The sequence below is a fragment of the Nannospalax galili genome, unplaced genomic scaffold (genome assembly GCF_000622305.1).
Source record: "Nannospalax galili isolate Female #2095 unplaced genomic scaffold, S.galili_v1.0 scaffold376, whole genome shotgun sequence".
NCBI lineage: Eukaryota > Metazoa > Chordata > Mammalia > Rodentia > Spalacidae > Nannospalax > Nannospalax galili.
Window position 1 is genome coordinate 1,841,992 of NW_008338108.1, and position 25,461 is coordinate 1,867,452.

Sequence of the window (25,461 nt, forward strand, 5' to 3'; positions counted from 1 at the left end):
TACATTGTATGAGGTTGAGTGTGGAGAGGCCAGGGAGGATGCTCACTGTCCTTTATTGCCTGACACCTTATTCCTCTGAGAGAGGATCCCTCACTGAACCTGTTGCTCCCTGGCTAGTTTGGAGTCCAGCAGCAAGCTCCAGTGATTTTTGTGTGTCTTTACCCTTCTGCCACCCCAGGGATGGAGCTATATGTGGGGTTAGGACTGAAACTCAGGTCCTCATGCAACAGTGCAACAAGCCCTTTTACCCAATGAGCTTTCTCTTTCTCAGCCCCTTATACAAGACATTTTTTTTTTCTTTTTGGCCAAGCTATGTCCTGTGTTCCTCAGGATTTTTTAAGATAATGATTGAGTAAGATAATGGACCATTAGATTTGGTCATAACCATATTAAGATTTTTATACAGTGGCTGGGGCTAACCTGTTGGGTTTAAGAGACAACGGCAGAATGTGGATAGCCACAGAGTGGTTATACATAATTATTTCATGAAGTTTAATGTCACACGATGCATTCATGTTACTGGGTGAGGGGTCCTCCTGATTTCTTATTTTCTTTTCTAAAATTTTATTTATAATTTTTATTTTATGTGCATGAGTGTGTTGCCTGAATGTAGGTAGGTGTAATCATGCCATGCAGTGCCCGCAGAGGCCAGAAAAGGGCATCAGATCCCATGAAATTTGAGTTACGGACGGTTGTTAGTTGTGATGTGGGTGCTGGGAATCAAACCCAGGTCCTCTGCAAGGGCAGTAGGTGCTCTTAATCACTGAGTCTTCGCTCTAGCTCCTCATTTCTTATTTCTTATTTTCTTCAGCTCCTTATTTCTTATTTTCTTCAGCTGAGCAACACAGAAAGTTTAAACAATGTATTACTTGGTGAAAGCAAAATGTATGCTCCAAAGAGAGATAGATTGTGCTATCTTGAAGGAGGCGTATCAAGGAGGGGTATCAGTTTAGTGGGTTCTGCACTTTTTAAAACAAAATGTTATGAATACTTATGAGACTGGTGGCATATTCATGAGGTAGCAGACATGCCTTTTAAAATAGTTTTTTTTCTATGATCCTCTTGAAGAGCCCACAAAGGGAAGGCATGAGAACCACAGATATCTTGCAATCATAGTCCTTTTGTTAGTATTCAGCTGTGGTACCTGGCAGAGTTCCTATCTTCTGCACCTGAGGAGCTCATTCAGTGCTAGGTGAGTTTTTAGCCAGAAAACAAAGACGTAAGCAAACCAAAGTAGTAAAAGGCAGAAATGACGAGATAGGATCTAGCAGCAGCTGGAAACATTGTCCACCACTATAGCCTGCAGCCTGAGGCATTTCCTATCACACATGAAGCAGGTCCTTTAAAGTGTTACACAAAAAGTATCTCAGGACAAATCAGAGTGACTCTGCACATTAAAACTGTGTATTTATTTATTTATTTATTTATATTTTATATGTATAAGTGTTTTGCATGTACCCATGTGTGGAATACCAGTGAAGGCCAGAAGAAGATATGAGATTCCCTGGAACTGGAGTATAGGATGGTTATTAGCTGTCATTTGAGAGCTGGGACCTGAACCCAGGTCCTCTCCAGGAGCAGCCAGTGCTCTTAACCACCGAGCCATCTCTCCAGCCCATATAATGCACATTTTATGTTTAAGCACAAGACATTCACAGAGAGTCAGTGTCTGCAATTTGATTACAACTTTTCCTTCAGGTCATGGTACCAAAATGAAAGTAAATAGTTGTGAAGAGGATATATGGGGGAAAATAGTTTGCTTAAAGATATTATTAATATTGAACCAATATGGTTCCCTCTGGTTCTTTAAAACTAGCTAGGCATTATTTACCTCTCTCACTGTCTAAACCTTCCACCATGGTTTCCCCAGTTAAACTGCCCCCATTTCCCCCATTTCTTTTTTATTATTACCCTTTTCCTATGGTCCCACCTCTCTTGACAAATTATACATACAAATAGTTCAAGGAAAAAAAACATGTCTAGTCAAGGTTTATCTGAGAACGTTTGGGTTTTGCCAAAAACCAAACATGTTAATTATAACACATGGTAATTAAAAGTATTAGACTGGGAAAGCGTGGGTTCCAACCTCCTTCAGTGTAGCGGATCTGATCTCAGCATACCGCCAGAGAGTACCGAGTTCTGGCAGAGGGCCTGAGAAAGCAGGTGACTGCTTGAGAGCCCGTGGATCCTGCCTCCACGTGGTGGTGAGTTTCACCTAATTGCACGATACCCATCCCCCCACCTGGGATTTCATGAGACCCTCTCAAGGCCCCAGGACAGATCTGGCTTTGGTAGGCTAAGGCTGAGATCCCAGCAGAGAGCCTGAGAGGGAGGGTTTCAACCTCCATTGGTGCAGTGGCTTGATCTCAGCAGACCATCAGAGACTGCTGAGTTCCGGTCTCCCTCTGGCCTCCTTCTGGCATAGGGTCTGAGAACACAGGGGACTGCCTGAGAGCCCCTAGATCTGGCCATCATGAGTTGAAGGAAGCCTGAGTGTACATGACTGAAACCTGAATTGGGCTTCTGTGGGTACTCCTGACAGCTGATCTGAAGCCATCAGTTCCCTCTAAATTAAACCTGAGAGAACCTGATCCCTGTATCAACCAGCCTTACATAACCAATAAAAGATCTAGGCACCATGACAAAATAAACAGAAGCATACTTCAACTTAATTCTCATATCAGAATCATGAGCAACAAATGAAATTCACATGCCAAAATCACAACAAAAGAATAATAAAATGGAAAGCCAAAACACTATGTCCCCCCCCCAAAGTCCACCAGTCCTATAGAAGCATTCTATAAGGAGAACCCCCTAGAGATAACCCAGGACACTGAATTTAAAAAAAAGAGTCATGAACATGATCAATGAATTCAGTGAAGTTAACACATGAACAAACAAATCAAGAAACTAAAAGAAGATAGGGATAACTTCTGAATGAATTCACAAAAGAGATAGAAACATTGAAAAAAACTCAGGCAGAAATGAAGACGGAAGTGCAAAACTCAATAAGCCAACTTGAAAAAACAGCAGAAAGTATCACCTCTAGAATGAATGGAATGGAAAACAGAATATCAACACTGGAGGATAAAGTTGGAGCATTGGAACACTCAAGCAAAGATTATGGAAAATTTAAATAAATGCAGGAATGGACTATGCAAGAGATGTGGGACACTATGTAAAGACAAAATCTACAGATCATAGGAACAGAGGAAGGAGAAGATTTTCAGATTAATGGTGCTTACAGGATTGTAGAAGAGAATTTCCCCAAATTAAGGAAAGACATTCCCATACAAATATAGGATGCATATAGAACACCAAATAGACAGGAACAAAAAGAAACTCCCCATGACATATCATAGCAAAAACATTAAATGTACAGAGCAAAGAGAGAATACTGAAAGCAGCAAAAGGAAAACAAGTCACATACAAAGGAAAGCCCATCAGAATTACAGCTGACTTATCAATGGAAACTATGAAAGCCAAAAGAGCCTGGACCAAAATATTTCAAGTTCAACATGAGAGTAGATGTATTCTATTCTCCCAGAATACTTTACCCAGTAAAAATGTCTACTATAGTTCAGGGGGAAAGAAAAATCTTCCATGACACAAATACCCTGAAAGAATACATATCCACAAAACCAGCCCTTCAAAGAATACTTGAAGCAATACAGAGAATAGAGAGAGAAACAACTATACCCCAGGGGCAACAAAAGAAAATAAATAAAGGTATAATCTAAGAAACAAAAAAAAATTAGAGAACACAAACAGCAATCAAAATGATAGCAACCAATACACATCTTTCAATAATAACCTTAAATATCAATGGACTGAACTCCCACTCAAAAGACACAGGCTAAGTGATTGGATTTAGAAACAAAATCCATCTCTTTGCTGTCTGCAAGAAACCCATCTCACCTTCAAGGACAGGCACTACTTTAAGGAAAAAGGATTGAAAAGAATATTCCAAGCAAATGGCACAAACAAACAAGCAGGGGTTGCAATTCATAAAAAACAACAGTACAGGACTTCAAGACACAGATTAATTCCAACTCAGTGATAGTAAGGAAGTTCAATTCCCTTTCTGTTTCCATTAGACAAGTCAACTTGAAAAAGAGTAAACAAACAGACATTTGAATTAAAAGGATACCATACATCTTTCAAATATTCCACCCAAGCACCAAAGAATACACTTTCTACTCAGCACTGAATGGAACATTTTCAAAAATTAACCACATACTGGCCTACAAAACAAACCTGAAGAAATACAAAGAAATTGAAATAATTCCAAGCATTCTATCAGACCACAAAGCAATAAAGCTCAAAATCAACACTGGACAAAGCTCTATTCACCACATGAACACGTGGCAATTGAATAACACATTCCTAAACAATGAGTGGGTCAAAAAAGAAATTAAGAAAGAAGTAAACAAATTCCTGGAATTCAATGAAAAGGACAATACAGCACAACAACCTCTGGGATACATTAAAAGCAGTCCTAAGAGGGAAGTTTATAGCTCTAAGTGCCTACATTAAAAAATTAGAAAGAGCCCAAATAAATGACCTAACACTGCAACTCTAGACACTGGAAAGGCAAGAACAAATGAAGCCCAATAATGATATAGAAACAAAGAAAACAATACAAAGAATCAATGAATCTAAGACCTGGTTCTTTGAAAAGCTCAACAAGACAAATAGTCCCTAGCCTAGTTTACCAAAAGAAAGAAAGAGCAAATCCAAATCAATAAAATAAGATATGAAAGGGGAAACATCACAACAGACAGCCAAAAGATCCAGACATTATAAGGGAATATTTTAAAAACCTGTATGCCACTAATTTTTAAAATCTAGACTATATAGATGTATATCTAAAATCATAGGAACCACCAAAGTTAAACCAAGAAGAGATCAACAGTTTAAACAGATCCATAGCATATAAGGTAATTGAAACAGTAATACAAAGCCTTCCAACTAAAAAAAAGTCCAGGCCAAGATGGATTTACAGCAGAATTCTAGCAGACGTTTAAAGAAGACCTCCAACCAGTACTACTTAAATAATTCAAAACAATAGAAACAGATGGAGAACACCCAAATTCCTTCTAGGAAGCCAGCATCACTCTAATACCCAGATCGGGTAAAAACACAACCAAAAAAGAAAACTATAGATCCGTGCTCTTAATGAACATAGATGCAAAAATTCTCAACAAAGTACTTGCAAACCGCATACAGATACACATCAAAAAGATCATTCACCATGATCAAGTAGGCTTTATCCCAGAGATGAAGGGCTGGTTCAGTATACGCAAGTGAGTTAACATCATTAATTATATAAATGGACTCAAAGACAAAAACCACATTGTCATCGCAATAGATGCAGAGAAGACCTTTGACAAATTCAGCTTGCATTTATTTTTAAAGTCCTAAAGGGAATTGGAGGGAACATATGTCAACATAATTAAAGTTATATACAACAAATCCATAGCCAACATCATTCTAAATGGAGAAAAACCTGGAAGCATTCCCATTAAAATCAGGAACCAGACAAGGATGTCCACTATCTCCACTCCTTTTCAACATAGTGCTTGAAACTTTTGCAAGACCAATAAGACAGGAGAAGGAAATTAAAGGAGTGCTAATTGGAAAAGAGGTCAAACTATCACTTTTTGCAGATGATACTATACCTAAGAGATACCTAGAGCTCCACCAGGAAACTCCTAGAACTGATCAACACTTTCAGTATAATGATAGGTTAGTAAATCAGTCTGCAAAAATCTGTAGCCTTTCTATATACCAATAATAAGCAATTGGAGAAAGAATACAGGGAAATTCTCCCATTCACAATTGCTGCAAACAAACAAACAAAACAAAACAAAACAAAACAAAACAAAACAAAACAAAAAAACATGTTGGTATAAATCTGACCAAAGACATCAAAAATCTCTACAATGAAAATTTTATATCATTAAAGAAAGAGATTGAGGAAGACACCAGGAGATGAAAGGACTTCCCTTGCTCATGGATTGGAAGAATTAATAATTTGAAAATGAACATCATACCAAATGCAATAGATAGATTCAGTGCAATCCTAATCAAAGTCCCTATGACATACTTTACGGAATTAGGAAAAAACTATCCTTAAATTCATATGGAAGCACAAAAGACCCTGGATATCCAAAGCAACCCTTAGCACAAAGAGCACCACTGGGGGATTTCAAAGTATACTACCAAATTTCAAAGTATACTACAGCGTTATAGTCATAAAATCAGCATGGTAGTACCGGCACAAAAATACACACAGATCAATGGAACATCATTAATGATCGAAACCTGAGTACACACAATTTCAGCCACCTGGTATTTGACAAAGGTAACAAGAACACACAATGGAAGAAAGACAGCATCTTCAGCAAATGGTGCTGGCAAAACTGGATCTCCACTTGTAGAAGAATGAAACTAGATCCTTATCTATCACCTTGTACAGAGTCAGCTCCAAATGGATCAAAGACCTCAATGTGAAACTGGAAACCCTTAAACTATTAGAAGAAAATATTGGCAATAGCTTACAAGATATTGGTATAGGAAAGAATTTTCTAAATGGGACATAAGTTGATCAAGAATTAGGTCAGCAATCAACAAGGGGGAACATTGTTAAACTGAAAAGCTTCTTTACAACAAAAGAAACAACCATAAAAGTGAAGAGAAAACCCACAGAATGGGAAAAAACTTCACCAGTGACACATCTGACAGAGGTTTAACATCCAGAATATATATAAAGAACTCAAAAAAACAAAGACTTGAGAAATCAAATGACCCATTTAAAAGATGGGCTAAAGATCTAAACAGAGAGTTCTCAAAGGAAGAAATAAAGATGGCTAAGAAACATCTCAGAAAGTGTTCAACGTCATTAGTAATTATGGAAACGTAAATGAAAATCACCCTAAGGTGTCACCTTTTCCCAGTCAGAATGGCTAGGATCAAGAGAACAAATGGTACCAAATGCTGGTGAGGATGTGGAGAAAGGGGAATGCTCATTCACCTCTGGTGGGATGCAAACTCTATGGAATACAGAGAACGCTTAAAAAATTGAAAATGAACCTACCATATGACCCGGTTATACCACTTCTTGGTATATACCCAAAGGACTCATCCTCTTGTAGAGACACTTGTACAACTATGTTTGTTGCTGCTTGTTGACTGTTGTGCTCATTCATTAAAGGAGGGACAAGCAAGGTAATTGGACCCTCACCAGATTATCCAGCTACTCTTTCCAGCCAACTGTATGTAATTTGGCCTTAATCACATATGGCCTCTTGTATTTGGGGAGGGCTAAATTATACAATCTGGGGAAGGCTAGGAAGAAAAGGCATGACCCATGCTGGGTAAAGGCTTTCCAGTGTGCATACCCTCAGGTCATACATATACCTCAGCAACACCTCAATTATCTTGGTAATAAGCTCAATAAATTCGTTTGTTCTGCAGTAAAACTTTAATCAAACATTGGCTTGATACTAGAACCTTAAAAGGGAATGAGCATTGCTTAGCATTCCCAAGAAAAGAAGTCTCACAGCAGATAGAAAATTTATTTATTAATGCTATTAATTCTCATAATTATTAAAAAAAAAGAAAATGAGAATGTAAAAGATTGTTAAAAGGATATGGGAGTGGAGATATATTCCAAAGTAGAAAAATTGAGAAAGCCTAAGCAAGTGATGAAGGTCTGTTTAGGTTGTTGTGATATATAAAGGATGAGACAAAAATAAATTACACATAATCTTAAAATTTCTTTGGTCATAGTTTAGTCGACTAGTTGGAGGAAGAAAATATATGTCTACTCAAGGTTTACCTGAGAATATTTGTTTTTTCCCCCAGTACTTATCTATATAGCACATGATAATTAAAAGTAGCAGAACTAACCTTAAAAGGTAGAACTAATCTTTTTGGATGTTTAACAGCCGTAGTTTGAGGCCTATACTATTGTGGTCAGAGGGACTTAAAGGACAGTTTTTGCCCCTTGCTCTACAAGGGGGAGTGTTAGAATGGCCAAAAGCTCCATAAAAATAAATGAGTAAGTAAGTAAGACTAGTGGAATTAACCTTCTTGCATGTTTAACAGCCATAGTTTGAGGCCTACACTAATCTGGTTAGAGGGACTTTAAGGACATTTTTTGCTCCTTGTCCTCCAAGTTTGACTAAGTTCCAGGGAACTATGAGCATCTCTCAAAATGTGGTGAGTCACCTGTCCTCTTGTTCAAGGAGGCCATGGAGACCCCACCAGATGGACTTGAACCAGTGTCCCATCTACAAAGAGAAGGATCAACACAGAGGACACATTTCCTCCATGCTTCCAAATGAAGCCAGCCATGGTCAAGCAGGACCTTTGGGAACTGGTAAAAGAAAAGAGCTAGGGGGTCCTCCCAGGCCCATGTGTCCACTGAGGAATAGATTCCCAAACGGGACCTTAAGAATAAAAATAAATTGGTTTATTTGGGCTAACTGTATGGTCTTAAACACCCAAAAGGAAAGTATAACTGAAGAGTAAAGTGATTAGTAATTTCTTTAAGATTCCATCTTGTATAGCTAAAGGCTACGTAACAAGAAACAATGCCAGACAGGAGATACCTTGCTTGCCCAGAGTGGCCCAAGAGACTCCCAGACAGCAACACAGCATAGAACTGGAAAATGAACAGCAGACCCCAATCTTATCTAAAGGAATGTTGGCAACTGATTGCTGCTAGATGAGGAAGAGCTGATCTTCCTAAAACAAAGGACTCTAGATAGGCTCACTAGACTCATTGGATGGACTTGCATTGGGGAATGCCTGGGCACTCTGACAACACAGTGAACAGTAACAGGGATCTCAGAATATATGGGCTCCAGTGGGGGTAGGGCTATGGGTGGGTGCCATTTGGGATGAGGGTATAAAGATGATTAAGATTGTTTGGAATGTTCTGTATGAAATACACACACAAATAATAAAAATAAAAAAATAAAAAAGATTATTAATATTAGAATTTTGTATCTTGGTAACAATAACTTATTAAAGTAGATAACCTCAAACAGATAAAGGCAATCAGTAAAATTCTTGAATATTTAATAGCAGAGTATATTACACTCTGAATGGACAGTTAATTCACAGAAACAATTGCCTTGAGGATTTAAAGTTAGTGGTAATAGACACAAGCAAGGAGATGCATTCACTCTGGCAAATATGACTAATTTCCTGATTGCTTTTAGTTTTGTCTGTTAACTAAGGAACACTGTGTTGAGTTGTGAGTATCAAACATGGAGATGGCAGTGGGAAGACGGCAGGTAAGTTTGGAACTTGTCTGAGGGATGGATTCATTTGCCTGTGGACTACTGCAGGGTTACAGTGAAACACTGCAAGTCTGCTGTTGTTACAAGGAAGTTACAATGTGAAGTATTGGCATAGGCTGGAGGATTCTTCCCAGTTATGTTCACCTGCTCGTATGTCAAGGTGTCATAGGGGAAAGTTGGATTTAATTGATGTGTTACTTTCCTGTGGCATTCATTACTATATATAACAAACTGAGTTGCTAAAACAGTAGAAATTGATTATCTCACAGTTCATTTTGTTCTTAGAAATTAAAAAAAATTTAATTACTTTAATTTAGTGTGTGTGGGGGGGGTGCATGCACGTGTGCACACATGCATGTGCATGCGTGTGTGGTACGTGTTCCAGGGCAAATGTGTGATCACAGAACAACTTGTAGGGGTCATTTCTCTCCTTCCATCATGTATATATGCCCAGGGATCAAACTTAGACCATCAGACTTGGCGGCAAGCCTGCTGAACCATCTTGCGAGCCCTTTTAGAGCTTTCTTTGTGGTGATTACATGACTGTCTTATGCCTGTGTTTTCCCATGATTTTAGTGTGTGTGTGTGTGTGTGTGTGTGTGTGTGTTTGTGTGTGTCTCTCTGTCTTTATCTCTCTCCCTCTCTCTCTCTGTTCAGATCTGTTCCAATAAGGATCAATAATCTTATTGAATTAACAGCCCATCCACATAGCCTCATTTAGCCTAAATTCCCTTTTAAGTTTTTCTTATTTATTTTTTAAATTATTTGCCTATTTTTTTAAATGTGTGTGTGTGTGTGTGTGTGTGTGTGTGTGTGTGTGTGTGTTTGTGTGTGTGTGTTTAGGTTATAGGACGACACTTGGGAGTTGGATCACTCTGGAGTTGACTCTCTTCTGCCACCTTGTGCCTGGTGGGTTCCTTGGCTAGATTCAGGTTGTCAGGTTGTCAGGCCTGTGCATGAGTGCTTATACTTGTGAAACCATCTTTCTAGCCCTTAATTACACTTTTAAAAGTACAATCTTTATATCCAAGCACAATCTAAGATAAAAGTTAACACTTCAAGCTATGCTTTTTTGTGGTGGGATGTGGAAGGATTTGCAGGTTTGAGATCAATTTGCCTATGATAGCTAATATTAAAGTTTTAAAAAGTTAAGTATTTTGAGGGCTGAAGAGATGGCTCAGCGGTTAAGAACACTGGCTGTTCTTGCAGAAGACCTGGGTTCAAATCCCAGCACCCACATGGCATCTAACAACTGTCTGTAACTCCAGTTCCAAAGTTCTGATGCCCTCTTCTGTCTTCTGCAGGCACTGCATGACACGAGTGCACTTACACACATGCAGGCATAACACTCATACATGTGAAGAATAAGAGACAAATGAGAGCTTACGTCAGAGATAGGAAATCTTATTCTCATACACATTATTTTTAATATTGGGAAGAAATAATAATAAATCATTTTTTAAATGTTGTGGGTAAATAAATAGAAACAATCTAGAAGAAACAGAAAGAGTGGCTATTGTGTATGTGCTGTTTTAGTATGGATTGATAGGAAATGAGAGCAGGGGTCCCTGAATACATCACCAGACTGAGTAAACAGCATGGACTCATGTCTTAAGGCAGAGTAAGAATTGGTACGGTTAAGAACCATCCAGGAGGCCTATAGAAATAACATGGAGAGCAGTAGTCTAGAATGAGCTCGGAACGGTAGTAAGTAGAAGGAAGCTCCTATGTAGTGGAGTTCTCTGATGATCCAAAAGATGATGCCATCAGGGATTCATATGATATTTAGACAACACTAGATCTTTTTTTAAAGCTACTTTTAATTAATTAATTAATTAATTTAGTGTGTGTGTGTGTGTGTTGCCTGCATATATGGATCTGTATGTCTGGAATCCAAGGAGGCCAGAAGAGGGTGGAGGATGCCCTAGAAGTGGAATTATGATCGGGATCTGCAAATTGGGTGCTGGGAACTGAATCCTGGTCCTGTGCAAGAACAGCAAGTGCTCTTAAGAACTGACCATGCCCATGAAATCTGTTTTTAAGATCACAGAAGTAAAATGCATACATCTTAAGTGCATAGTTCACTTATATTTGATAATTATAAAAGGTGTAATTTATACCTCTTTAGAAGCTTTATTTGTTAAGTATAATAGTCTGCCTTATGGTGCTGTTATTCTCAAAGTCACTTGCGTACTGGACAAGTGCTGCTTGTGCAAGGATGCGTGGGTGTCCTAGTGCTTTTTCCCTCATTTGATGATATTTCTGAAAACAAAATTATTATTATTACTAAGACAACTAAATAGTGCATGCTGTGTCTCTGTGTCTCTTTTATGTGACAGGCAATTTAACAAGAGTTTTACATGCCTCAATTCATTCATACTTATTTTAGCCTTTCGAGGAAGCTGTCACTATATATGTTATACAGATAGGAAAACCAAGTCATTGTCATTAAACATTCAAGTAACTTGAATTAAGTCATACAAATAATGAGTGTTGGGCTCTCATTCAAATCATGAGTGCATATATGTTTGTGTGTATTTCAGAGCCTAGACTAGGTTGCCTCTTAATGGCTCAGTTTAGGGTTATGAAACATTTACCCTTAGTTCAAATACAAATGAGGGCATATTTCTTTTCTTCTGTTTCATCTTTACAGAAAAGACGTATTTACCTTTACCTTTGTTGGCTTCCTTGAGTCTTAGTATATCCTTTACTATACTGTGCTTTTAATTTATTTTCATTGACTTTTTGTGCATTTCATACAATAAATCTTAACCATATTTAGAATCCCTCTGACATCCACACCCCCAGAGCCCCCATCCACCAGATTTCATGCATTCTGTCATATGTGTTAAGGCCTATCAAGTCAATATTTGTACCCAGATGTCCCTTGGTGCAAGTTCATCCACTGAAGTCTAGTCAGCCTGTTTAGAGTCACTCCCTTAAAGAAGATCAAATCTCCCTCATCTAGCAGTAACTAGCTGTCCATAGTTCCTCAGCTAAGATTGAAGCTTACTGCCCATTTTCCCAGTTCTATGCTGGATTTTTGTATGGTTGAGTCTACATGGGTCTTGCGCATGCTGTCACCATTGCTGCAAGCTCCCAGAGACCTGGAAGACTCTATTCCTTTATGTTCAAGCACCAATCCTAGCTCTTACAATTTTTCCTCTCCCTCTTCCACTATGGTCTCTGAGTCATGGGTAGCTTTGTAAATTTTAAAAATATATTTTTTTGAGAATTTCATACATGTGTATTATTTTGTATCATTTCCACTTTCCCCAACCCTCCTGCAACTCCTCCCAATTTCTTGTCCTCTTCTTTTATTATATTTGTTGCATATACTTACATTTATAAATATACATTTATATATACTGAGTCCATTTAATGTTGGTCATGTGTACATGTGTTTAGAACTGACCACTTGGAATCAGAGAACATATTGCAGATCTGGCTAAAACTAATTCTTCCTCCCTCAGCATCATCAAGAAATAAGAAACACTACATTTGTCTAAGGAAGCCACAGGGAAATGTATTACTTCATAAGCCTGCTTGAAGATACACATACAGTAGATAAGTGAGCGCATGTGCGTAGTTGAAGGCGCTCTTGCAAATGTCCAAGTGCCAGGCTGCAGAGATGACTCAGAGGTTAAGGGCACTGGGTGCTCTTGCAGAGGACCCAGGTTTGGTGCCCAGAACCCACACAGTGGCTAACAACCATCCATAATTCCAGTTCCAGGGGATCTCATGCTCTCTTCTGATCTACACTGGCATAGCATAACATGGATACACTTACATACATGCAAGCAATACACTCATACACATAAAATAAAAATAATAAAATATTTTTAAAATCCAAGTTCTTGGTCATGGGGTTGGGGGAGTGGGGAGTCCAAGAGGCTTCCAAAATAATATAGGCTACTGTGATTGCCCTTGGTTGCCTCCCAGAACTGAAGGTAAGTCCCTGTTGCTGAAGATACCACCCACATATTTTGATCACAGGACTTAGAGTATTTGAATTGGAACTGACCTGGAAACCTCCTTCTGAGAACTAAGTCTCATAGTGTGGTATGGCTTTTAAGGCAGACTTTTGGGCTTAGTTGTGCGTTGACTCTCAAGGCCTGTGTTAATTTTAGATCTTCAATTATGCAAATGTCACTCTATCAATCAGGTCTGGAGGTATCCAGCATAACTTTTTAGAGCTTACCCACTGTATGTATCAATCTTTAAAGAAAATCTGCATACTTATCTGGTCATTAGTTCTCAGCACCTCTTTTGTACTTATCTACAATGTTTGCCTGAAGCCAGAAACTCTTGGAGGCAATCTCACATTACTAGTTTTTAGGATCCTTGCATAGCTTCAAGTGCAGACTCATAAAATAGATTTGAAAAAATTTCACTCATTATGCAATTTCCTACTAAAGAGAATATATAACTACAGAGGAAAAGGTCTAATAGCAGCTAAACTAGATTCTCTAAGGAAGGAGGCAATAATCTCCTAATTGAGAAAAAAAAAATCCCCCCAAACCCAAACCTTCCACATAAGATGTTTTTCTTCTTATTTTAATAACATTGTTGTCAAGGACCTTAAATTCTTTCTATGTTTCATGTTGATATTTGAAATCAATTTTTAGTAAATGTAACAATGCATATTTTAAGTAAAAATCCCATAGTATCTCATAAATATGGCAATACCATCATTTATTTGGAAAGTAAAAGGGCAACATGAATTGAAAGTTGCAATTTGAGAGCTTTCTCTCTCTTAAAAATTTTCTATCTAGAGAAATATTTTGAAAAACCAAATGCTGCTATGCATGATTCTCACTGCATGCCTGTAATTTCAGCTCTCAAGAGATTATGATGCGAGGGGTGTAAATTTCAGGTCCATCTGGGAAAGGTAGTGAGACTCTATCTAAAAAGTTTTTTTAAATTAAAAATATGAAGTAATTGAAAATAAAAAGAGAGAAAACTGTGCTAAAAGATCTTTGCAATAATTAGAAAAGCAGACAGATGAACCTGTATTGACACATGCAAGGTTTTAATGCTTCACATTGGATCAGCAAGCCAAGGATATTATGGAAGTTGTATTGCCTCATTGCTTGAGAGACAATATTTGCAAATAAGTAGGAGCTTATAGGAATAAAAATGTAATACAGATGCTGACTCTCTTTAATAAACCTGGACAACCAACTGTACCCACGTTGATTAGTTGTCATGTATGCTGTTCCATTTTTTGGCTCAATGAGCTCCATTTGTTTGAAGATTCTTTGGAAAACATGTGGTATTTCACAAACACCAGGAGAGAAGAACTTGCTTTCCAGATAGAGATACAGGCAAGGTACTGATAGAGTCAAAAACTTGAAATATATAAAGGAAGAGAGTCATAAATAAAAAAAATAATTACACAGCTTAGTTTTATCACTGAAATGGTAGAGTTGGTCACTTGTAGTGCTATTGTCTTCATATGTAACTCTAACAGGCTATGAAAATAGAGAGATTTGAAAAGTTCTTAAAGTGATAATAAGATGAGATCGAAAAAGAAAGATGCATTGTAAATTCATATGAGTAACTTCCCGGTTGTCTGGAACACTCAGTTTCCAAGTTGTCATCCACCACCTCTGGCTCATACAATCTTTTCACTCCCTCTTCCACAATGGTTCCTGAGTCTTGGGTAGCAGAAATTTAATACAAGTGTTCTATTCAGGGATAAGTACTCTGTAGTTTCCTGTCCTCTGTACTTTGGCCAGTTGTGATTTTCTGGATTAATCATCATCTGTTGGGTGAGGAAGCTTCGTTGGTGAAAGTTGAGAGATGCATTAGTTTTCTATCTGCCTCCTGTCCCTCAGGGTTCTGTTGGCCTTAGGTGTACAGGTTGTGTTGTATATATGTCACTTAGGGTTGGTCATCTCACAGACACTTATTGTCTGCATTTGATCAGTTATGGAATTTTGTAATAGTCTCCACCTATTGCATAAAGAAGCATCGTGATGAGTGGTGAGAGGCTTACTTGTCTGTAAAAATGAGGATACATATTTAGAATAGAATAAGCAACCTAAGTTCCCTCAACTGACCAGGGGTTAACAAAAATGTGGTGTATTTATACAATGAAGTTCTATTTAGCAGTAAAGAAAGGTGTAATAATGAAATTTGCAGGTAAATAGATGGATCTAGAAATGGTTATACTAAGTGAAGTAACAGACTCAGAAAAAAAAAAAAAGGCATATGTTCTCCCTCATATGTGGGTCATCGCACCAAATCCTTTTAAATTCCAGGTCCTTTTAATAAGATGATACTGTACAGCAGTCCCTTCTGCATGAAATAACTACCATCATCACAACTTCAGCTGAGCCTGATCACTAAACGTTTTTACAATTGGGCTTGTTGATGGTTGTTCTCATTCATTAAAGGAGGGCCAAGCAGGGTCATTGGACATTCACTGGATTATCCAGCCATTCTTCCCAGCCAAATGTGTGTAATTTGACCCTGATAACACATGGCTTCCTGGGGAGGGTTAAAGTATACAATCTGGGGAAGGCTAGGAAAAGAAGGCATGACCCATGCTGGGTAAAGGCTTTCCAGTCTGCATACCCTCAGTTCATACATAAACCTCAGCAACCCCTCATTAATCTTGAAGCCTTTGAGAGGGAATTGACACTGATTCTAACTACTCCAACAGCTATCAAAATACCTGAAAGCAAATCCTGAATCCACCACTCTAGAGTCCAGTCTTGGAAGACAAAAGAAAAATGTGGAGGAACCCAATAGAGGGATGCTTTTGGAAGCCCTTGTCAAGAAATTCCAGTGGACTCTCATATGAACATTTGAAAATTGCCCTGTTCTGACTTTTTTCTAGTTCCCTGTCTAGAACTTGTAATGCTAATTACTCTTGCCTTTACTTCTCCTTAATATCTCCTATTCATGAGTCAAGGATTTTCTTTTCCCCTTAGGGATAAGAGTTATGCAATTTGGGAGTCTTTTAGATAGACCCACTGAAGGGCTACTCCAATGGCCTCACCCTGTGTCCCTGTTCAGCATGGAAGAAGCCAGAGCAGTCGGCGTCCCTGTTCCCTATTGGCAATTTGGGTAACCCCTTCAGAGGATGGTGTGATAAGAATAGGAAGTAGGAATTGGCTAGGCAGTTAGGGTAAAAAGACACCAAAGAAAAGTAGCCAGTTTCTTGGCTAAAAATCAAAATGTCCTTGGGACTGTTAGCAACATACTCTGTTCCAAAGGCCAAAAGTGTCAAAAGTATTTGGGAGCTTGTATCTAATCCTTAAAAGATTTTAGGGTTACCTCTTCAGAGGGGGAATGTTAGAGTACTCAAAAGCCCCATAAAAATAAATAAATGAAAGAAAAAAAAGAAAAAGAAAAAAGTGATCGGAGACATGGGAGGTGTTGGAAGGGAGGGAGTGAGCATGGATTTGATCAAAACACCTTATATGCATGTATAAAATTCTGAATAAAGTTTTTTTAAAAGTTAAAAGAAATTACATTTGTCTAGGGATGTGACAAAAGCAATTTTTTTTTCTCCAGGACCTATGACTTCTACAGCCATGTGTATTTGGCTAAGTTTACAGTTCCACATATGAGTTCCCTTCTGTTACGTGTGTCTTAATCCTAATTAGTAACTGTTGATTACCTCCAAGAAAGAAGTGCCACTACTGCACTAGTAAAGATTATTTCTTGGGCTGGTCATTATTGTGGTTCATAGACTACAGCAATGGAAGCAGAATGTACAAAATACATGCAAGCTCAAGCCAGACGAATCCCAGCATAGAAGTGGGTATTTGGGAAAGAAGCTACAGCCTTAGCTGAGAAACTGTTGGCAACTGACAACTACTGGGAGAGGAAGAGTTGTTTTCTCTAAGGATGTGACTCTAGATAGGTTAACCAGACTTCAGTGGGTGGGCACACTTGGAAGGACTTTTGGGAACTCAAACTTGACTTGAATGGCCTTAACATATATGGTAAAGTACATGAAATCTTCAAGGGGACTGTAAAAGGGGTGCAGATGGGATCAGGTCCTAAATATGATCAAAATGTATTATGTCAACACAAAAATTCAATAAATATTATTTCAAAAACAAAAACAAAAAGTTGAAATCTCTGTATCCAATTTTAACTTTTATATCTAATGAATCTTTTATTTTATGACTCCAATGAATGTTGTTTTATATAACCAAATAGTATTTTAAGGTTTTATGAAATATTTAATGAATGCAAAGATACCATTTTAGAGTTTAAGAAGCTAAGAATACCTTAGTTTATAAGTTCGTACTTATAAACCTTTTAATATATTGTCAAAACATAGTCACACGTGCATGTATACACATTTTAAGGTGTGTCTGCCAAGTAATTTAAAGTATTAAAATAATTTCAGCATGTAATGAAAAATCAATAAAATTTGAAGTAAAAAATAGTGTTTTCATTTTATGTGTTTTAGTGTTTGCCTGTATGTATGTATGTATGTATGTATGTATGTATGTATATATGTATGTATGTATATATGTATACTACATGCATGCCTGTTGTTAGGATGCAGAGGCCAGAAGAGGTTATCTGATTATTTGGAACTGGGGTTACAGGCAACTTTGAGCCACCTTCTCAGTGCTGGGAACTGAAACAGATCCTCTGTAAGAACATCAAGCACTATTAACCTCTGAGCCATCATGCCAGCCCCATACAATGTGATTTTGATCTTTTATCATAACTAAAGCTAAAATTAAATTCTCCATAACCTCAACTGCTAGGCTCTTATTAGGAAATGAGTTATCATCGATATTTTAATTTTTAATACTAAGTGATTTCAGATTTTCTAGTAATAATCTTCATTTTTTTCTCTTTCCAATATTCTCTGTTATCTTGCTTTAGCCTCATAATATTTTGTGAAGTTCATAGGGCAGGAAATATGTTGTCAATAAAAATCAAGCCCAAAGCAGCCAGCTGTTTACCTCAGGTCACTTTTCCACTTGGTAACAAAGCCAAGGGAATTGCTACTTACATTTTTTAAAAAAAGTATTATCTTTAAAAAAATATTTTATTCTTATTATTTGTGCTGGATAGCTTTAGTGTCAACTTGACACACCTGGGTTGAGGGAGCCTCAATTGGGGAATTTCCTCTATTGGACTGGCCTGTGGCCATGTCTGAGTGGCATCTTCTGAGTGATGTGGGAGGGCCCAGCCCACTGTGGGTGGTGGGCTGTGTTGCATAAGAAAGCAGGCTGAGCAGGGGCTGGGGGGGACGGCGGGGGGGCAAGCCAGTAAGCAGCGTTCCTCCATGGCCTGTGCTCCAGCTCCTGCTTCCAGGTTCCTGTCCTGAGTTCCTACCTTGGGCTCCCTGATGACTGCGATCTGGGAGATGTAAACTGAATAAACTCTTTCCTCCCCAAGTTGGTATTGGTCAGAGTATTTTGTCACAGCAATGAAGAATAAGCTAGGACATTATTTGTATTTTATTTTATTTTATTGATGTGTATGAGTGTATTGCCGGCATATATGTAAGTGCACCTGTGTCCTGCAGTGCCCACAAAGGTCAGGAGAGGGCGTCAGATACCCTGGAACTGGAGTTACAGACAGTTGTTAGCTGCCACGTGGGTGCTGGGAATCAAACCCGGGTCCTCTGCAAGAACAGTCAGTGTTCTTAACCACTGAATCATCTCTCCAGCCCTGCCACTTATGTCTTAAAAATCATTTATTATGACAAGTTACTTCTGAAGATGGGTGAGATGATTCAGCAATCATCAACGTTACATACGCTTTTCCACAGGATTTTTTCCTATCATAAATTAAAGTAATGCACTCTGCTTTAGAACCAAAGAAAGAAAATTTGATAACTTGGCTTGTTTAATATCTCAAATTTTGAAACACACACACAATGAGAGGAAATCCATATGGGAGAATTTTGCCCTTGTTATTAGGATTTGAGCTGAGTTCTAATATTTAGCCATCCTTTTTATAGAAAAGTAAAGAGGAAATTAAACAAACTAGGTAAATGAACATTCCACAATTATTTTTCCAAGGGAAACAAACTCCAAGTGTTATGTATTTTTTGGATTTGTACATGATCCATTTCTCTCCTTTGGGAAATATTTATGCCTGTATATCTGAATGAATATAAATTATATTTTGTTATTGAAATTAGATTCTGTTATGGTTATTTTTTTGCTGTCACTGTGTGAATTTTTTGAATGTTGCTAGTTAGCGTTGGTTGTCATAGGCAAGATTTTATTGCTTTATTCTACTGGTGTTAAAGAGCTTTTGTCTTAGCAAGTAGTAGTTTTTGTTATTATTTTGAAACAAATTGTTATGACATATTTGAATTGTCTTTGAATTTAATACTATCTTCCCAAGTACTCTACCAAAACAATGTTATGTATTAATGTATTAATTTTTTATTTAGTGGTACTGGAGGTTGTATATAAGGTCTTGCCAAGGCTAAGCAAGCATTCTCTGGCTGATGATCTTTCAGGTGTAGCAAATGATACCAGATTATCTTTTCTATTCATAGAAACTAGTTAATTAGTTGCTTCTCACTATAATATAGACACACAGATTTGTAAAAGATATAATTTATACTTACTTTGAATAGCTCTCAACAGTTTTATAACTGTCTTTCTTATGCCCTTTACATTTCAAACTCTTGTTATTTTAAATTATTTTATATTGGTATGTTGATTCTTCCCATGATACATTATTTGAATACCTGTTTTCTATTCTAGAATACACAACAAATTAGAATATTTCCTATGTAGCTAGACCAGAATTTTTAAGGCTAAATAAATTTTATTAATTTCACAAAGTGCTGTACTTGAGATTCTAAGAACCATTAGTTTTTTTGTTTATAATCTTGATGATTGTGTGTTCTGTAAGCATGATCACATTTATTTCTAGCAAATATTTAGGCATGCCATTTCTGTCCTCATTTCACAGATTGGAAAAGTGAGTCGGATAAGTATCCTGGTATTAGAAAATGATCATACCCAGAGTTACCTCTTTAGAGACTGACTCTTAGATACTATGTCACATTTTTATCTTGGGATCATTTCTTTTTCAATGCATTATTGGCTTTCCTGAAGGACTATATCAGGGTAAATTGGAAGTACACTACTTGACAATCTCATGTTACATAAGACAGCATGAGGCGTAAGGTAAATTCAGTACAACTCGACAAAATCAAATAGCTTGTCAAGGGCTCAGCAGTGCAGTGACAGCTCCAGTACCACGTGTTGGAATCTGAACTACTAGACTGGTTGAAGATGCAGTCTGAGGGGTTTAGTTTTGCACTTGAAGATCTGAATAATAATGCCCTTGAGAACAAGAACTGAGTCATGTATTTGGATATATCTTCTTATCATTGTGTAAAAACTCCTTGTGTCATAATGAAAGCTCTCTTTCTTCTTCTTTTTTTGTTCTAATACAGTGGGATGCATCCTACTTTTACACTGGAGCTCACTTTTGTGGCCTGGATATATCACAGAAGCATTTGTCTTCAATCTGTGTGTTAACTAGAAATCAAGCATGAGGAGATTTGTCTACTGCAAGGTGGTTCTAGCCACTTCACTGATGTGGGTCCTTGTTGATGTCTTTTTACTTCTGTACTTCAGTGAGTGTAACAAATGTGATGACAAGAAAGAGAGATCCCTGCTGCCTGCACTGAGGGGTGAGTACTCATGAAGAGGTGATGATGCTTAACAAGATAGGAAGCCTCAAGCAAGACTCCTTTGACCTTACCAAGTTAGAAGATCGTTTTTGACAGAACTGTTACTGGACATCTAAGCATGTGCAAACTGTTTTCCTTTAATTGGCCTTAGATTTCTTGGAAGAAATGAGAGGAGCAAGAGAAACTCTAAGATACCTTCCAATCTTCGTTCTTTCACTGTTATGTGACTGTGTGAAAACAAATGATTTAGGGAACATTCAAATTAGAATTTAAAATATAGGCTCTCAGAAGCTAATAATATTTAAAGACTAAGCACACAACGTGAAAAGAAAATAATACCAGAGTAAGATAGGTAAAGATTGTAGCAAATTGGAAATAGTATGGTATAAACCAAACTATTTCCAAAGTAGCTGTAAAAGCCAATTGTTAAGTCAAAACATAATGCTAGTGACGTTTAACTTGTAGGCCACCAGATTGTTAGGTCTGCGTTAAGAACAAAAAGTGAATTTCCGGCATATTATGAAGTCACTTTATCTCAGTATTTTCTTCATTAAGGACCAATTTCAATGACTGAGAGCAATGAGTTCTAAAACAAACCTAATAATTTACATTAAATCATGATCTATCGAGGGGTAGCAATATCTTCAAACAGTTTTCTCTGCACTGCCTTTGTGACATCAAGATAACAACATGAATCCAAATTACTTGGATGAGATTTTCATTTTTTAATGGATGTAATATGCTTTGAATTTAACAATTTAAAGATTATTCATTAGTCAAAATACTCTGATAAATGTAATTTAATTGACACTACTGAGTTGTACAGTAGGCCTAGAAAAAGCACAGAACATTTCTGAAAATTAGTTTTAGTTCAGGGATTTGGACATCTGGGGTTTGTTTTCGATTGCAAAAATGATGTTTCTTATTTGGAGAGATATTCTTTTCTTTTCAAAATACCTTGAAAACTTCCACTGTATCTTTGACTACCATAGAGAATTGAAAGAAAGTACTTGTGTAAGTGACTTACTTTGGCTATATTTAGATAGTTTATATGCATTTTATGCTTTTATTCCATAATTATTCAGGGAGGAGGATTTTATGAGGCCTCATTTTTGATGAATGAACATGGGATTGATTTGCTGATCCTTAGTGAAAACTCTAGAATAAATCAGCCTTCTCTGCTTCCTTGCTGGAGTCACTGAGCCTGGCTGAAAGTGGAGGTGTGTTTGATGGATCACATTAGTGTGGAATTATCACTTTGCCGTTTGTGGAATGGAGACATTTAGATTGGTCACAAAGAAATGCTCTAACCTGATTCAGCAAAAATATAGCAACCTTTTCCACAAGTAACCAAACATGCGGCTTTGCTGATTTAAGTCTCCAGGGCACAGTTTAAAATCTCAGAATGGGAAGTATAATGATTCAAGGCAAAATATTTTTTTCTGGTACTTAATTTTTGAAAAGAAACTTTATTTTTAAGACATTATCTAGATCTATTTAGGCTACTATTACAATGTACTACAGACTGGGTGGTTTCCCAGAGCAGGGATCTATTTTCATGGTTTTAGATGCTGCTAAGTCTAAGATCAAGGCCCTGGAAGATGTGGTCCTGGGAAGACCCATTTCTTGTAAAAGATAGCCTTCCTGTTAACCTCACCTGGCTGGTGGTTAAAGATCTCCGAAGGAAGCTTTGCTTTCCTTAGTTCATGGGTGTGTGTGTGTGTTGGGGGGGTGTTGGGTGCTGGAGGTCAAATCCAAGGCTTCATGCATACTGGACAGGCATTCTAACACTGTTATATTCCTAACCCTCTAAAAAGCGCTAAGGGCATTAGTGCCATCATGAAACTCCATTTTCATGACCTAGATATCTTGGAAAGACTTCACCTCCTACGTCTTTTACAGAGGCTTTAGGATTTCAGCATAGGAATTTTCTGAGCAATGCATATACAGGCCTTTGCACTATTGCTTTCTACAATATAGGGTTTTTGTCTTAAAATAGGGAACAGCTTAGATATTTTTATTTCATTTTATATTGTCATTTATTTCAGAATATTAGTTTAAGAATTTGCAGTATATTCAATCTATTTTAGTTATAAGCAGATGGTACAATGGGGAGTGTATTTGATTGGATTTTTTTCTTTTTTAAAAACTATTTTATCTATTTTTTATATTTTATTTTTTTCACTGTTTTTGAGCTTTTTAAATTTCATACATTTCCCATACAAATCCACACCCGCTCCCCATCCATGTCTCCCCTTATTCCCCCATCAAACCCTGTGCACTCGGCCATACATGCTGTGTCCTATTCATTCAGGTGTTTATAACAAATGCCTTTCAGTGTGAATGCGTCCCCTGGAGTCTTGTCAGCCCATCCAATGGTCATATATAAGTTATACTCTTCCGTCACCCAACATCAATCAGGCTCAGTCTAGTGCTGACCCACCACCTGTTTCTCATCTGTCCTTTGGGACCTTGTTTACTTGACCTAACATGGATCCCATGCTCGATGCCACCATTGCCACAGCCTCACATGATCAAGCCTCCAGTGGCCTTGAGACCTCCACCTCCCTGTGCTCATGATCCAGCCTTGGCTCTTTCAGCCTTTCTGTCTCCTCTTCTGCAGTGGTTCCTGAGCCACGAGTGGGTGAGGTTCCATTTAGGCATCCCATCCTACACTTCACTGTCTCTTATTCTCCAAAACGTGGCCAGTTGAGGCCTTCTGTGTGTAACACACTCTAATGTAGATGGAAGCCTCACTGGTGAGAGTTGAGGGGTGCATTAGCCCTCTCTCTACCCCTTCTTCCACAATGCTCCATGAGCCTTAGTTGTAGAGATTCAACTGTAGATGTGTCACTTAGTACTGGGCATCTCCCAGGCATGTGTTCTCTGTGCCTGACCAGATGTGTAACTCTGCAGTAGCCTCCATCTGTTGTAAAAAGAAGCTTCTTTGATGAGTGCTTCATGGCATGTTTGTCTCTCTAAGGGAGGCCTCTTCTATCTGGCACTGCATTCCCTGCCAGGCAGCTTCCAGGTATACATATGTTCAGGCATACATATGCACACACTCTGTGTGCATTTCTCACAGGGCTTCTAGGGCATCAGTTTTCCATCTAGGTTTCCTATCCCCCTGAGATTCACTCATCTCCACTATTTTTTCTCCTATCCAGCTTCCTCCTCCCTCCCTACCTTATCACAGTGCCCTTATTATCCCCACCCTCCCCTCAATACCTCCAGACACCTGTCCATCTTTCCTCTCCTGACTTCTCTCCTTCCCCCACATCATGGTCCCTTGCATGTCCCTCCCTCCTCTCCTCCCTGCCGATTACTCCCACTTTTTCCACTTCCCTCAGGTAACATCTGTTCCCTACTATCCCCCTTTCAGGTTGTTTCTTGTCCTTTACCCATGTATCCTTTCCCTTTACCTGGCTCCTGGTTTACATCAGAATTTATATACTCACATATAAGGGATTGGTGCTATAGTCTGTAAATAAGGGAGAACATACATCATGTGCTTTTCTGCAGTTGTGTTACTTCACTTAGTATAACACTCTCTAGCTCCATCCATTTACCTGCAAATTTTTAATTTAATCTTTTCTTACTACTGAGTAGAACTCTATTGAGTAGATGTACCACATTTTCATTAACCATTTGTCAGTTGAGGGGCATTTAGGTTGTTTCCATTTCTTAGCTTTTGTGAAGAGAGCAGCAACAAACATGGATGTACAGGTAACTCTACAGTATGATGAGTCCTTTGGGTATATGCCTTGGAGTGTATCACTGGATTATATGGTAGTTTCAGTATTAGTTTTTTGAGGGTTCTCCACACTGCTTTCCATAATAGTTGCTCAAGTTTGCATTCCCACCAACAGTGAATGAGTGTTCCTCTTTCTCCACATTTTCAGTCTTTCGTTCATTTGATCTTTGTCAATTATTTATTATTTTTATTTTATGTGTCTGAGTGTATTGCTTACATGTATTTAAGTGCACCTGTGTCAACCAATGCTTGAGGAGCTCAGAACAGGGTGTCAGATCCCCTGGTGACTGTTATGAGCTGCCATATGGGTGCTAGGAATGAACCTAGGTCCTGTGCAAGAACAGCTAGTGCTCTTAACCACTGAGCCACCTCTCAGGCTCTGGAACATTTTTATCTAAATATGCTTAAAAGTGACTTTTGCCTTAATAAAGTGATCTTTCTAGTGTATATGTTTCCATTATATAAAAAAGTCTTTGGAGTAGGTGTTTTGTTAGATTCCTTATATTTCTAATTTACCTAAATTTTAAGTACTTAATATTTTCATACAATATGAATTAATTTTGATATATCTTCACTCATTTATTCATCAATTACTTATTAAACACTATGAACTAAGTCTCAGGAATCTTATGAGGTCTGGGATACAAAGGAACTGGGTTCTCTCCTGTCATGAGGTGTACAATAAATGATAAAACAAATCTCTCTCACTTGCTTGCTCCCACTCTCTCTATCTAAACATA

The 25,461-nt window shown here is 37.9% G+C and overlaps 1 protein-coding gene across 3 annotated transcripts in view; it reads left to right on the top strand.

Annotated features, from left to right (window-relative positions):
* The window catches only part of Galnt13 (polypeptide N-acetylgalactosaminyltransferase 13), a 652,434-nt gene that overhangs the window by 79,574 nt on the left and 547,399 nt on the right, over positions 1 to 25,461 (top strand). For 2 of the 3 annotated variants that reach the window (XM_029563436.1, XM_008832879.2), the window contains exon 3: positions 20,728 to 20,967. The exons of the other annotated variant lie outside the window; for it this stretch is intronic. In XM_029563436.1, coding sequence (XP_029419296.1) covers positions 20,826 to 20,967 — 142 coding nt within the window. In that variant the 5' untranslated portion in view covers positions 20,728 to 20,825. The remainder of the gene's footprint in view (positions 1 to 20,727; positions 20,968 to 25,461) is intronic. 3 annotated transcript variants of the gene reach the window in all.